The 14,969-nt window shown below is 37.1% G+C and overlaps 3 protein-coding genes and 1 pseudogene across 6 annotated transcripts; 2 read left to right on the forward strand and 2 right to left on the reverse strand.

Annotated features, from left to right (window-relative positions):
- The first annotated feature begins 1,754 nt into the window (after positions 1-1,754).
- On the forward strand, positions 1,755-4,060 carry LOC126605480 (pentatricopeptide repeat-containing protein At1g09190-like; annotated as a pseudogene).
- Positions 4,030-6,054, reverse strand: LOC126605481 (pre-mRNA cleavage factor Im 25 kDa subunit 1-like). Its single transcript, XM_050272892.1, has 7 exons — positions 5,614-6,054; positions 5,437-5,482; positions 5,184-5,277; positions 5,025-5,098; positions 4,853-4,939; positions 4,410-4,520; positions 4,030-4,302 (listed from the first exon to the last, which is right to left on the reverse strand). The coding sequence occupies exons 1-7, from the start codon at positions 5,793-5,795 to the stop codon at positions 4,231-4,233; spliced, it is 666 nt and encodes a 221-aa protein (XP_050128849.1). The 5' UTR covers positions 5,796-6,054; the 3' UTR covers positions 4,030-4,230.
- A 2,862-nt stretch (positions 6,055-8,916) lies between these two features.
- Positions 8,917-11,658, forward strand: LOC126605901 (uncharacterized). Its single transcript, XM_050273350.1, has 6 exons — positions 8,917-9,110; positions 9,975-10,057; positions 10,215-10,322; positions 10,817-10,943; positions 11,019-11,136; positions 11,257-11,658. Exons 2-6 carry the CDS (start codon positions 10,048-10,050, stop codon positions 11,308-11,310), a joined length of 417 nt encoding a protein of 138 aa, XP_050129307.1. The 5' UTR covers positions 8,917-9,110; positions 9,975-10,047; the 3' UTR covers positions 11,311-11,658.
- Positions 11,659-12,904: 1,246 nt separating this feature from the next.
- On the reverse strand, positions 12,905-14,969 carry LOC126601412 (UBP1-associated proteins 1C-like). Of its 4 annotated transcripts, XM_050268121.1 has the most exons (7): positions 14,743-14,968; positions 14,554-14,628; positions 14,322-14,461; positions 13,736-14,073; positions 13,617-13,684; positions 13,326-13,436; positions 12,905-13,219 (listed from the first exon to the last, which is right to left on the reverse strand). In XM_050268121.1, exons 1-7 carry the CDS (start codon positions 14,827-14,829, stop codon positions 13,157-13,159), a joined length of 882 nt encoding a protein of 293 aa, XP_050124078.1. In that variant the 5' UTR covers positions 14,830-14,968; the 3' UTR covers positions 12,905-13,156. The 4 variants fall into 4 exon arrangements, 3 of the variants coding, with proteins under 3 accessions (XP_050124078.1, XP_050124077.1, XP_050124079.1); XM_050268120.1 differs by having other exon boundaries at positions 13,617-14,073; positions 14,743-14,967; XM_050268122.1 differs by lacking the exon at positions 14,743-14,968 and having other exon boundaries at positions 13,617-14,073; positions 14,322-14,489; positions 14,568-14,584.

Below are 14,969 nucleotides of genomic sequence, written 5' to 3' on the forward strand. Positions count from 1 at the left end.
TTTTTGCACTGTACACATGGCTACGTCACTCTCATGTGATGGTCAACATGCCTCGATCTCGGTTGGGGTGTGTCACTTTAGGTACCACTCTAGGATGAAAAAAACTTTATATAACAAATGTTAAAAACCAAGAAACTTCATAGTAGTAAAACTGAGATTAACCCTTAATTTTTTTCATTAAATAAAGTTATAGCATGGTTTTTGGTTAAAATAAACTTAACCCAAACCATTTTCATGAAAGTTCCCTATTTTATATTAGTGTCAAATCATATAGTTTACAATTTTAGTCTATAAAGTTGATCTTCCTAATATTACTATATATTTTATATTAATTTCAATTCTTAAATTCTTAACTCTCACTTAAATGTAGTTTTATTTTAATACAGATGATATAAGGGTAGAGGAAATTGAAACTCGAAATTTCGACTGCTTAGGATAGATGCTCTTAATTTTGACTAAGATGTAAAGTTTGAAACTCGATCTCTTAAAACAATCTTATCATATATTATGATTTCACATGACTAATCTAAACTGTTGAATATTGACCAAAAAACAAATCTAAACCCTTGAACAACAATTTAAATAACATTCGAATAAATAACTTTATTGTCAACCTTCAAGCATTCGACTTCAAAGTTTTTTACACAATATAAATTAGTTTAAAATAAAATATTGATTACATAAAAAAATCTAAATATTAAGTAAAATTTTAACTTAAATGTACAAGACACGCATGCTGTTCTAGCCTTAAGCCGCATACCGAGAATGAGAGGAAGATTGCATAACTTTTATTTTATGAAAAATGAAAAAGAAAAGTCAAGGCACGTGAAAATGATGATAATATATGAAATGTAGATGAACTAATTCACGAGGATCCTCTCCGGATCTTTTTTGTGAGATTTTTAAATCGTGTCTGTTTATTGTATATCGTGCGGTCAATTTTTGTCAAGTACTATTCATATTTAATTTTAAATAAAGTATATAAAATGATTTCTGATCGTATGATGTATGATGAATAGACACAATTTGAGGATTTTTGGGATACTCACAAAGAGGATCCGGAGGGGATCCTCATTCCTAATTCACACAATTGACTAACTTGAAATAGACTTGAAAATAGAAGTTGACAAATCTTTCGTTCACACTTTGCTTTGAATAGTTGTTTGTTAGTTGGTAATTGTGATGCCACAGAATACAAATGGTAATAGTTTTTTATGAATTACGTAGGATTGGTGTGTCATGCATGACAAATATACTACTTTCATTTACAGCTCGTCCACGTAGATGATCGGTTATTGATGAAAGCAGATTTCACAATTTGTCAATAATGCAATCAATTATCTAAGCATGCATGAACGATTGTTGCTAACATAATTTTGAAACTGACTTTCACAATTTATGAATAATGTAATCAATTATCTAAGCGTGCATCAATGATTGTCGCTAACACAGTTTAAAACTGACATTCGTGCATGCACTTGTATGTGGGAGGTAACCCTTAAAATTTGTCAATGGATGTTAATTCACTATATATCCAAGCGAGTATAAACAATTCGTAAACAGATGTAAATAACTATACAAGCGTGACATCAACAGATGAATAACTATTCAAGCATACCATTAACGAAAACGTACATAAACGAGTGTCACTAACACGACTAACCTTGGTGCATGTACTTGGTGGAGGGTAAGTGATACAGACCGCGTGGCCCCAATGGCTTGTCATATAAGAAAGCTGATGTGACTGTAAGTGGTAGGGGCCAAAGAATTCAAGGAGCTACCACATGGACCTCAGGACTTGAAGTCTTGCCTTGTGTGGCTTGATATTTTTTTGTAATAGAAGAGAGTACACGACGTCGTTTTAGTTGTGACTTTTGGCCTTTTCTACTTAGGATGAGGATAGAAAATATGTCGGCAGAAGAAGATAAATGATTGGTAAACATGATCAACAAGAAACAACGTTACTTTTATGATGCTCCCACCATGTTGATGTGCAAGAACACCATGTCATGAAAGAAGACAAACTACGATGCCACTAGAAGCACAATACATAGCTGGTAAGATGTTAAACACACTAATAATTTCATTGCGACATACTTTTTTATCTGTACAAGATGATGAACTTAACCAGATGACGGAATGAATTGAAGATCGATCAAAATACGCAAATTGAGTAACGGGAATAAAACTGTGCGTATTAGCTTATGACGCGTCTTTTTGAAGAGAATGACACCGCACATCAAAATCATAATTTGTATGATACACATGGCTTAGGATTTAAGCTTTAGGGCGCATATCTCATCACATAGTTTTCCAGTGTAATTCCCAGGATGCTAGAATTGATGAGATTCCCTTGGCCTTATTTCTTCTACGACGTCCTTTGAGTTGTCGTCAAAAACCGCATTCCCTTCTGAATTACAGTTACCGTTTAACTACCGGTTCCCGCCAACTCCCCATCTCAAACTTCACCCACCCAAGTACTCCTGAGCTCCACTCTACAACCATGAGCAGAGCTTGCCGTGAAGCGGAGCGGCATGTTCTCCGCCTCCTCCACTGCCACAAAACCCGAACCCGTCTCCACCAAATCCACGCCCTCCTCCTCCGTCATGGCCTTGGCCAAGTCAACCAAGTCTCGCCCACTTCGTCTCCGTTTGTTGGTCACTCAACAAAATGAGCTACGTAAATCGCGTTTTCGATCAAATCTGCTACCCCAACATCCTCCTATTCAACTCCATGATCAAAGGATTCTCACTCTGCAAACCCTTTGAACGATCCGTATACATTTTCTCTCTCGTGAAAGACCGGGGAATTCGCCCCGAGGAGTATACTTACGCGCCGTTGCTCAAGTCGTGCTCCAACATTTGCGATTACACCAGTGTGTCCATGGACAGATTCTGAGAGTTGGGTTTGCATGTTTTAGTTCGATTGGGGTTACTGAAGGTGTTTGATGCTTTGTCTCAGAGAAATTATTGTTATCGTTTGGAATTTGATGGTTCGTGGGTTTTGCAAAACGGGTGATGTCAGTACGGGGTTGTGTTTGTTTAGTCAGACGGGTGAACGGAATGTTGTTTCTTGGAACTCAATGAGTTCGTGCTTAGCGCATAGTGGACGAGATAGCGAGGGTTTGTAACTTTTTCGTGAGATCCCAGGTGAAGCGACTGTGGTTTCGGTTTTGCCTGCTTGTGCTCATTTGGGAGCTGTTGATGTAGGGAAATGGATACACTTATACGGATTCTAAAGGACTTCTGCAAAAAGTTGCATCTGTGGGGGAATTCACATATAAACTTCTATTGTAAATGAGGAGACTTGGATGCTGCTTGTAGTGTTTTTCGCCAAATTTTGAGAAACGTTGTTTCCTGGAACACTCTGATTTGGGGATACGCTTTTAATGGGAAAGGCGAACATCAACTAGTTCGAGGAGATGATGAGCAAAGGTGAGAGACCTAACGATGCAACATTTGTGGGGGTTTTAACATGTTGTGCTCATGCAGGCTTGGTGGAGAAGGGAAAGGATTTGTTTGCTTCAATGAATATAACTCACCAAATTGATCCAAAACTAGAGCACTACGGATGTGTGGTCGATGTCTCGGGCAAAGCAGACGGGTGAGGGAGGCTCATGAGTTTAATTGAGTATGCCTACGAAACCGAATGCTGCTTTATTGGGTGCACTGCTAGGTGCTTGCTCTACTCACGGTGAAGTAGAGCTCGCGGAACTCGCAGCTAAAGAGCTTATCAATCTCGAACCATGGAATTCGAGGAATTATGCGTTGCTGTCAAGTGTTTATGCAGAATAAGGCAGGTGGGATGAAGTTGAGAAAGTTAAGAGATTTGATGGGGGAAAACTGCATCACACACCAGGGCAGAGTACAATCGCGTAGTCGTGAAATTTCAGTTCAGTGAAGAGGTAACCTTCATTTTTCAACTTCCGATTTCCATAGACGACAATCTTTCTTCTTTTAAATGTTAATTCTCCAAGAAAGCCGTCGTCAGAAATAGAAGTTGAAGAAGGAATAAAACTCAGGCCAAACATAACAAGTATCATTTATATTGGTGTCTTCAACACCTCCTCCTTTACGAAATCTACACACGAAATACATACACAAACGTTTGTCAAGATTTACAGAGAGATAGCTAGCTTCCTAGTGAACAACTTTCTCCAACACACATTTTTACTGCCAATCCTTGTCTGCAAACCACACCGCATACTCTACAATGGCGATCAAAACGATCTTAATCATCGATAATGTTGATGGTAAACGTTGATAGCATCTCCGGAACACCTGATATTACAGGTCCATAAGTCTGTGGAACACAACACAATATACTGATCTGATTCAATCTCCATCACATGTTCAAACACTCGTACACACTCATAAACATGTACGGACACAAATTTTAAGATCATTTACCTCGTTGTTTTTGGCGATCTGGCACAAGGGTATAGCGAGCAATTTTTGGTTTTTTGGCGCAATGAACTTCCGACAATCTGGTAACTTCACGATGAATAGTTTGGTGCACTCCTACATAACGACATAAACATAAGAAATCATACTTCTTGGCTACCCAGTTGAAGCAGCCTTGTTAGGAATACCATATTTTCATAACACATTAACTGATGAGTCGATGACATAATATATTATACATCAAGGGAGTGCTACGATCAGTTGCACACCCAGGCGGGCTGATCCTAGCCACAAAGCACAGCCAAATCAGCACCACCGCGCAGGCAACTGATCCTAGCACTCTTCTATACATCAATTAGGATGGGCATTAACAGATCGGTTGCCACATCGTGTAGTTAGTTAACCATTATTAACACATATGAGACTGAGAGGGAGACCAAAGAAGCTACCTTTGGGTTTTCAACTCGAGGTGGCAAGTCTCGACAGAGCAATGTTTCGAAGTCGTGCCTCCACCATACCCCAAGACACTCCCCAACCTAAACAATGAAGCAACAATTACCACCAATTTTTCGATCTGAAAACCACCCCCAAAACAAAACAAACATATTCCATTTTCCTTACCTCCCAAGGAATCCCATCACCATCTGCATTGATACAAAGCTTCCTCGACAGCTTCCGTTTCAGTCCGTCGATCTCTGCGGGTTCAAACAAATCCCATTTTAGCGTAACCTCACATGAAATCTCGCACTTATTTCGACGAAACTGATGAGTTCAATTCACCTGATTCGCCGGGTCTTAAGCGACCCCCGGGAAGCTTAAAAATGCAGTTTCTTATTTGCAAGAGCAGCACATGAGGATGTTTGAACAACTCAACCTGAATTATGGTGAAAGCCAATTCCAAATTTAATCGCATTTTAGATATCGAAATCCCTCTCCCCCCGTAGTTTACATTAGATTAGATTAATTAGAATATCGCTCGAATATAAATAAATAAATAATAAAACAGGTTGCTTCAGAAGGACAAGGGACCAACCAGAATAACTGCTTCCACACAAGTCCTCAGTCCATAAGCAGCATAACTATATTTCAACCACCACAAAACCAAAATTAACATTTCAATTTTTTTAAGCAAAAATTTATGAAAAATAAAGGAAACCCAATTGAAAATACACAAATTAATAAATAAAAACCCAAGAAAAAAAATAAGTACTTGGACTTCAATCTGCGAAGACGATCAGCTGGAGTTTCGTCCTTGACAGGAATGGCTTCCTTGGAAGCGAAGTAGTAGCTGCTGAGAGGGTATATGTCCAGCGTACGGCTCTGATCATCGTTGTCGTGGTGGTCGAGACTGTTACTGTCTGACACGTGTAAGGAACCCCTTTCATCCCCCATTTTTCAACTTTCCCTCCTCCCTGGAAATTCTTGGGAAGTGAAGCACTGATAGGAAGGGAAGAACTGAAATTTCAGGCGCCGAGGAGAAATAAATAGGAAAGGAGAGAGAGAAAGAGGAAACGTGGCTTGGGTATGGAGTTTGGCGTTCTAGAGAAACCTGGATATTTAGCTACTTGGCTTCTAACTAGTGTGAGAACAACTTGCAGGGGTGAGTCACCGAGTTATACTGCACCGTATCGTTTCGTGTCAATTTTAAACGACGTTGTTCAAATTATAATCTTTTATTTCTTAGCACGGAAGTATACTAAACGTGTCATTTGAAAGATCGTGTCTTTTTTTAATAAATATCACCGTACCAGTATATCCGTATTACGTTGGAAGGTGGTGGTTGATTTTTCATGGGCTTAAATGTGCTTATCGGTTTTTTTGTAGGTTTCAATTCAAATATGAACTGGTTTTGTTGTCCATTCAAAAGCCTGATTTGCTTGGTGACCCAATAAAACTCAACCAACAAATGTAAATTTCGTTTTTTATTTTGCCACAAACAATTGTAACTTTTATGCATTCTTAAATTTCTTCAATGAAAAAGCTACCTATTATATTGGATGTAAAACTTGACGAAGTTTAACTAACGCGAATAGAGAAAGTGCGCAGAAAGATAACTGATAAAATTCAAGCATAATTCTTAACTCAAGTTATATGAAAGAACAAAATGATAGTAGAATTCAATTTTAAATTTAAAATGACAAAATAAAAACGTGAATAGATTTATGCTTATATACGAGACAAGTTTATAAATTTATAAATTGATGGTTTGAGATTATATCTTTTCAATCAGATCACACCAACTTTCAAGGTCAATCAGCGATCATTGAACCTCAAAAGTATGATGAATAGTTAAACAAATTAATTCATGGTTACTTGCAACCTAAGTAACTTGAAGGATGCATACCCCCTTTGCTTTAGATGGTGAAGGTTAATTAATTAAGGAAATTGTATCTGTTGATCAATCAAAAAGTCAACAACCAAATTCTGACCATTAGATTGTATAATCATCCTTTAATTTGTTGGGCAAGCTAACCGCCAAACCAAATGGCCTTCCTTCTACTTCTTCCCATTGATTCAAGTTTACTACTCTAAAATTTTTCCTCTTTATATTGAAAGTTGTTGGACTGTCATGTAACCATGATGTAATTTTTTATTGTCACATGAACGGCTATGTGACCATCTTTTTAAGGGTAATTTTGTCAAACCACTATTTTCATTTAATGACAGATTTTTCACGAAATCACCAAAATGATTTACGGTGGACAAACTCAGGGACCATTTCTATCGATTTTTATTGTCAGAAATCAAAGTGAGAAGTTATGTTAATCATAGAGACAATTTTAACTACAAAACCTATATATAATATTCGGTTCACAAAAACAAAAAAAAACCTACAATCAATCGTCATTTGAGATGTTTTAAGTAGTAACACATATAAAGGTGGATCCCATATTGATGTGTTCATATGGTGTGAGCCTATTAACCACCTTGATAATATTGATGGACTAATTTCATTTAGGTCAAAAAATCAAAATTGATATTAAAAGTAATGAAATTATTGTAAAAACAAGAAAACCATAAAGTAGTATCATATTCTTAGAGCTTTATTTATTCATACATGGTAAAAAATATACGCCACAACTCACAAGAGGTTATCATCCATAACATAAAAAACAACAAGGAGGTCTCGGGTTCGAGACTCCAAACTGATGAATCTATTTGAATGTGGTCAGGAGGAGGTTAAAATGTCTCTGTGAGTCTTTCCAGCCCCCAAAATGGGTGGATAACTGTCGCTTGCCACCAGTTGTCCTTTTAAAAAATATTTAAAAATTTGAAGAAAAAAAAACATCCATAACATTGTCAATAAATACATATAAGCATCCATATCATAGTCAATAGATATAGGGTGAAGTTTCAATTTAGTTCATGAACTATCATCTCAATGAAAATTAGGTCAGTGAAATTTTTGTGATAAAATAAGTCCCTAAATCTATCAAAAATTGTTAATTTCATCCCTACTATCATAATTAAAGCTATATCCAATTTTTCGTCAACTTAAAACACTTGACACACTTTAGAGTGTAATACTGTCATTTTCTCACCTATAAATCCTTAACATTTCATATAGGTTGCGAATTCTAATTTATCATCCAAAGTTAACTTACACTATTTCATATGAAAAACTACCAATTTATTCTCCAAAGTTAACTCCATACACTATTTCTTTATGAAAAATTATTAATCTACAATCCAATATGAATCACATGTAAGTAACGTGACTTAAATTGTTAATATTGAATATAGAAACTTCAAATAATATTAAGGGTATAATTTGTAGATTTTTGTAATTTAATTACTGATTTTTCTGAAAAAATAGTTTAAAAACCTAATTTTCACTGATGTAATAATTCAAAAACAAAATTAGCAGTTCACCCATATATATATATATCTTCAAGCAACTAGTCGAATTGACATTTGCAATGATAATCGTAAATTAATAAATGTCGCGTGTATGCATTACATTCTTGAACATAGTCAATAAAGTTCTATGCACACTAGTTTTTTGAAGTTTCAAATTTTAATGAAAAGGTTAAGGTGCAATTTTGTTTTAAATCGTTATTCATATACTTGGACTTCAGAGATTATCCAACATAGTATTTTTTACAAATTTAAATTTTAAAATTAAAGATAATCTGGGTTAGTAGCATAATTTCTTTCCAATCATTGCCTGCGCATAAACCGGAAAATAGAAAAACAAAAACAACGCAAAAATGACATGTCAACTGTGGGAGCTCTAAGGCCCTGAAGCCTCCGACCAATCATATTGCATAGTTCCGCAGAAAATTGAGAGTCAAATACGATGGGCTTAGGTGTCTTTTTGACTATCATCCAATCAAAATCTTTGGTTCCTCCACCAACCATTCTGCAAATAAAAAACTTTATTAATAAAACCAAAACCCTAAGAAAATTAAAAAATATATATATATATTATATATAAAAAAATTAAAAAAAAACTTCTTTTAATATTTTGATAAGTATGTAACTGTAATTTATTTGTTCTATTTTTCAAAAGACAATAGACCAAAAAAGGAGTAGTCAATTTTTCTGAGCTTTCAGTTGTTTAATGCTGAAGGGAGCCTTGCTTGACATATACAAGACCTCTCTCTCCCTCTCTCTCTCTAATTCACAAAGATCCCCTCTGAATTTTTGATCTGTGGAGGACAAAATTCATTGGAATTTTGCTCCCCAGTTCCTGCAAATCATTGGGTAAGTTCCTTCTTCTCTTCCAGCTCTTCTATCTGCAGATTTTCTTTCAATTTTTATGATTGATTTGTTTGAATAAACTGTTTTTCTCTTGTGGGTTTGTTGGGATTTGCATAAAGTTCAAAGCTTTGCCTAACTTTCTTGTTAATACTTGATGGGTATTCAATAATTTGTCTTGATATGATTGTGTGTGCTTGAATTTTGGATTTCTTAGTTCAATGATTTATGAGCTGAATTGGGGTGATTTGGAATAATTGTGGAAGTTTTTGCAGCACTTGCATAGATAATTAGATATGGGTTAATAGTTAATGAAATTTTTTAGGACACCACTCACAAGAACTAAGGTTTTGTTGTTCCAAGTAGTTGTCCATCATAGTACCATGTAAATCCTGTGTCGTATGTCCACCTGAGCTGGAGAATAGCAATGTTGCTGGGTCCAATCCACCCGTGTGTTCAGTTCCGGTTTAAGTGAACGATCCCTTAGTAGGCTATAATTTTGTACTGAATGAATTTGTATGCCCCGAGAAAGGTGATTTGTGAATCCTTTTTAACCATAATAAGGGGAGTGCTTGATTAGCCACAATCAATTGCTTGTGCTCAATTCCGGTTTAAGCTAATGATCCCGATTCCCGTAATATGCCTTAATTTGTATGGAATGAATTTGCATGCTATGAGAAAGGTGATTTCTAAATTATTTTTAAGCATATAAGGGAGGGCTTGTTTAGCTCCAAGCAGTTGCAAACTTTAGTTCAAGTTTTATGTTTGTTATGCGAGCAAGTAAAGATGAATGTTTTCTCAAAGATCATGACCAAAATAAAAATCCGGGATAAATTGGATATGAACTGAAGTTCTAATTTTGTGGAACAGGCATACAAAGGTGTGGTAACAGAATTCAGGATTTTGACTCCTCGTATTCATCTGCAATTCTGCTGTAGGACGCATGGATCAAAGTATGCAAACTTCTCTTGATTCCTCGGGCTTAATCTTCTTTGCATATAATAAATTATGACTATATTTACTTGTTCAGAACTAAAACGATTAAGTTGACATGACCAGTCATGAATTTACTACTTCCTTACTCTGATACAAGATTTATTGGTGTTGCAGATGCTTCAGCAGTAGGTTTGAGAAACGACCTTGAGCTAGTGAAATCACCATCCGAAAAGCATCTTGAACGTTTGAGACCATCAGCTCGATATTATTCAATATTTAAAGGTAGGATCTTGTTTTCACATTTTCTTTAGCGAAGCCTATTTGGGTTTCGCAACTTATAACTTATAAGTGCTTTCAGAATTATCTGTGACAAGGATCAATCTTCCTCTCATGGACTATGGAATGTGTTTGTTCTATCGAATTGTATTTTTAGTCATTCATTTACTGTTTCCATCCATGATAGTTTGTTGTATAGATAATTTTTAACATTGTACTTAAACTGGAATGCCTCTAGTTGTATCAACTTCCAGCACTAATCAGCTTGGTTACAACCTATTAGTGGGAGAATGTATCAGCATGCTAGAATTGATGATTGTGTTAAAAGACTTCCTGATCAAATACTGGGCTGGCATGCAGTTGTAATTTTAAAGTGTCATGAATCTGATCCCGGATACATGTAATTTCTATTTCTGTCGATAAACAAGATCTTTATAGCTACTGGATCTTTTATATCAACTGTTTATCCAGACAAGTGAGGGATATTATGGTCATGGTAGGGCAAGCAAAAGATGCTGCAGATCCTGAAAAAGGCAAATATTCCCTAATTAGAGATGCAGAGGACTTTCCGTCAGGAATATACGAGAAACAGCTTCCATGCTTTGGCTGTGGTATAGGATGGTTTTCGTGAGTATCTTTAATTCCTCTATACCTCCTCTGTTTTCATTATTCCTTGTCTCACTCCTGTATCTTGCACCACAGGTTTCTTTTAGGCTTCGTATTCCCATTAATGTGGTACTATGCCACAGTTCTCTATTTTGGAAATTACTATCGGAAGGATCCTAGGGAGCGAGCAGGACTAGCCGCCTCTGCAATTGCTGTATATCTCTCTCTTTCTTTCGATTACGTGTTTCCATTCTAGAGTGTTTCTGCAGTTTAAAGTTTACATCTTCAACCATGTATCAGATAATTAATTGGCATAATTATCCAATTGTTGCAGGCACTAGTTTGTGCTGTCGTGCTGTTGATCATAGCATTGTTTCGGATGTTCTAGATTTGCTCAATCGGAAGCGTGCCAGCAACATCTTCACAAGCATGAAGAAATCAGTGGGATTGGAAGGGCCCCGTAAGGACACAAATACTAACGTTTTTTTGTTTTTGTTTTTTTCCGGTGGAAAGGGAGGTAAATGAAAAAAAGGAAAGGAATAGATGAAAAGAACCTGAACTTCCCATACAATTCTTTAGACATCAAGAGTACAAGATTTGGATGATTATGAGCTACCGTATTTGTATATTCATATTTGTATGAACAAATGGCGGCGAGACGAGTATTTGTGTTTGTAAACTTTGTAATTAAACAGAATTTTATGGAGGTGAAATACAGATATGTGTCATCTTTAAACTTTGAACGCATTTCAGTTGCCGAAACCAGAACTTGACCTTTGTACGAGCTTTCCATCAGCTTAGCTCACTAAATGACAAACTTAACGAGCCTAGTAGCGTGAATTTGTAATTAAGCACATCATTAAAGTTATGGTTACATGACAGAGCCTAACCAAGGCCCTGAGCCCCCATTACAAGGACACACTACCCACTATGTTGTATTAATTCGGATCCGTTTATACTAGTATCGAATTCGGATCAAAATCTGATTTGTTGACATGTCTGGTCATGCTTGCAACCAACATACATGAGACTTATTCGTTTTTTATGACTGACTGTTGCACGGACACACCGAGGATTTCGTCTTCTTCATTCCCGAGTGCCAATTCGATCTGTGGTTGAGTTAGTACTCGAGCGAATGAACATAACCTTCAACCAATTGGCGCTTTCCGCCATTTTTCTCTCCAGAGTGTCTGACACCCGACATGCCTCGGACGCGCCCGGGAACAACACCAATTACAAAAGATTACAACTTTCACATGTTTATAACATCTTCTTCTCTGTTTTACAGACATAGGGTTGAAGGTCTCTATCCACTGTGAAGGCTGCAAAAAGTAGGTTTAGACACGGAGATTTTTTGTAAACGTCAAAGACATTTTGGGATAATTTTGTAAATATTGAAACTTTCTAAAACCTAAAGTTTGCGACCTACTCTTCAGTCCTTTTTCTAAAACCTAAAAGTTTGTTGACAGGTCCTCTTTCTCTCCATTCGCATCCGTTTAATTATATTATGAATTCAAAGTATTGTTTTTAATATATATATATATATATATATAATAAGTTCATTATATTTTAATTGCCGTGTTCTAACCGTGTTCATGTCTTCATTTTTTGAAAATTTTTATGTCGCTATGTTGGCGTATCACGTGTCGTTGTGCAACATAGGTGACCAATAACATGGGATATTTGATTGACTCTCGACTTTGGAAGGTGAAGTCTTATGATCAGATGACCGGAGTGGAACAGATTGCAAATCAGTCTCATTCCAAAGGCATCAACCTTGTCGACTGTAGAGGGGAGTTGGAGCTGAATCAAAGCGTTTCCGTTCTACACTCGCCGCAGTTATCATCACCCGTTGCCTGAAAACATAGTACCTTAAGTACAGAGGACTGGTATTTTACCATCTTCTTGTTATTTCATGACCTTGTTGGTGAAGATAAACATTAAGTTTTAGATTAAGCTTTCTCTCCGAAACACAAAACAAATTAAGAACGCATCTTTTACTACGGACAATCATCACAATGTCGATTCATAGAGAATTGAAGAATTAATGACAGGGATATTTCTTCCGAAAACTTTTCAAACGGAAGAAATGATTAGAAAATGTAGATGTAACCTAAGCTCCTCCGCGTCCTATACTTGTGACTCTGCGTTCGAATCTGAATTTGAATGAAGGGATAAGGCCAATATACTACGCTGAAATCCCCTAGTCACACTCCGCTTCAAACTGACGCACTTTAATCCTTGGCAGCCAAATGAACATACTTGTTGTCGACTCTAAATTTGGAGCTCGAATTGATCTGGCACCAAAAAATAATGTAAGGGATGCGTCGAAGACAAGTTGATACTACTAGTTTGCGGATCATGAATAAAGATGAACAAATAAACATTGGATTGGCCGCAAACCTTGTGCTCAAGCTTCTTACTCAGTTTGGTTTCGTCATCTGTTATGCCGGATTCTTCGAGAGCCTTCAGCACAAGTTTTTTCAATTTCCTCATCTTCAGGACTCCATCGTTCTGCACCCATGAATAATAACGCAGATCAAATTTACACTGAAAAACTGGCAATGACGTAAAACAAATGCATATAAATGAAAAATGGAGAATACTTACTTTCTTTTTCTCTTTTTAAAAGTAGCATGATGCATTGCACAATTTTAGCGTAAAGCAAGAAACGATTTTACTCAGATTTCATACCCATTTTAGGGTTGATGTAATCAACTTCTTCCACTTTGTTTTCGTAGTAAGTTCTCCCTCTTTCCCATTTGCTTCTGTCTTCCCACTCTGAACCACTTTGCCATTTCCTACTTCATCTGATGTATTATCCTTAGTCTTCTTGCTTGATTCATCGTTCTTGGATGCATCAAGCTTTCTCTTTTTATTTTTCAGCAAGGTGTAAGTCTCTGCTTCAGGACTTTGTTGTTCGGTATTGACTCTAGACGCATCATGCGATTTAGGTTCTTCTATTTGTTTATTCTCAAGAACTTCACCCTTGGGAGTGTCCTTGGGTGGAGGTTCTGTATCCGGAACAGATTCTTCCGGCTGCTTAGGCTGCTGCTTTGCTGCATGGATGGCTCGGGCTTTTGCCCTGTGCTTCTTTCCTTCAGCATGCAGCAGCAAGGTCTGCTCACTAGTGGCTTTAGTATTGCAAAGACTGAAAGTACAAATATATATCCAGCAACCTATGATCAGATCCCAATCACGAAAAGAAAACTGACTGCAAACAACGAAAACCTCGCTAAAGAGTATATCATACATATGATCAGATGATGCATTTCTTCAATCGAACTAGTTGGATCAATTCGGACCATTGATTTCAAATGCACCGCAATCTTTTGATATGACCTCTAAACAAACACACAAATAAAAGATTATGAACAAACTGGGATGAGATGAACATACCTACAAAACCATGGAAATCGCTTAGTCAGCCCGACAGTAATATCAAAATCGGGTTGCTGCTTTCCATCCTTGTTGTTGATGGGCTTGGCTCCCCCACCATTCAAAGGTTTCCCTTGTGCCCCCTTGGGACCGTATTTTTCCTGCAAACAAAAACAAAGAAACCAAACCCTTGAATTCAAAATATTTCCTAATCCAAACCGTTCGATTCGTAATCCAAACAATGAGCGCTCACCGCCTCAGTCATACATTGTGTGTGACCCTGAACGGCTTCTCTCCCAAATGTCTCTCCGCAATCAATGCACGAAAGCTGAAGCATCAACAAGAACAACAACAACAACAGCGACAATATTAGCAACCCGACAAGTCAAAACCCAAACTTTATCGGCAACCAACCAGAGTCTTAGATAGGGAAAGAAGAGACCTTTCGAGCAGAGCAGCAGTTAAAGTGACCCAAAACCTTGGGTTTCTTGAGGTTGTCTCCGCAATCCTCGCACTGAAACCACACCATCTCTCTCTGATTCAGCCGTATGAAACAAACCCAAATCAAATCCAGAAGAGAGAGAAAGCTCTACGACCAGGTGACCGAAGAGGTGATCCCAGTTCCGGGGGTTAAGGCATTTGCAGGAGGATTCAGAGTTAGGGTTTTTG

The sequence above is a fragment of the Malus sylvestris genome, chromosome 15 (assembly GCF_916048215.2).
Source record: "Malus sylvestris chromosome 15, drMalSylv7.2, whole genome shotgun sequence".
Classification (NCBI taxonomy): Eukaryota; Viridiplantae; Streptophyta; class Magnoliopsida; order Rosales; family Rosaceae; genus Malus; species Malus sylvestris.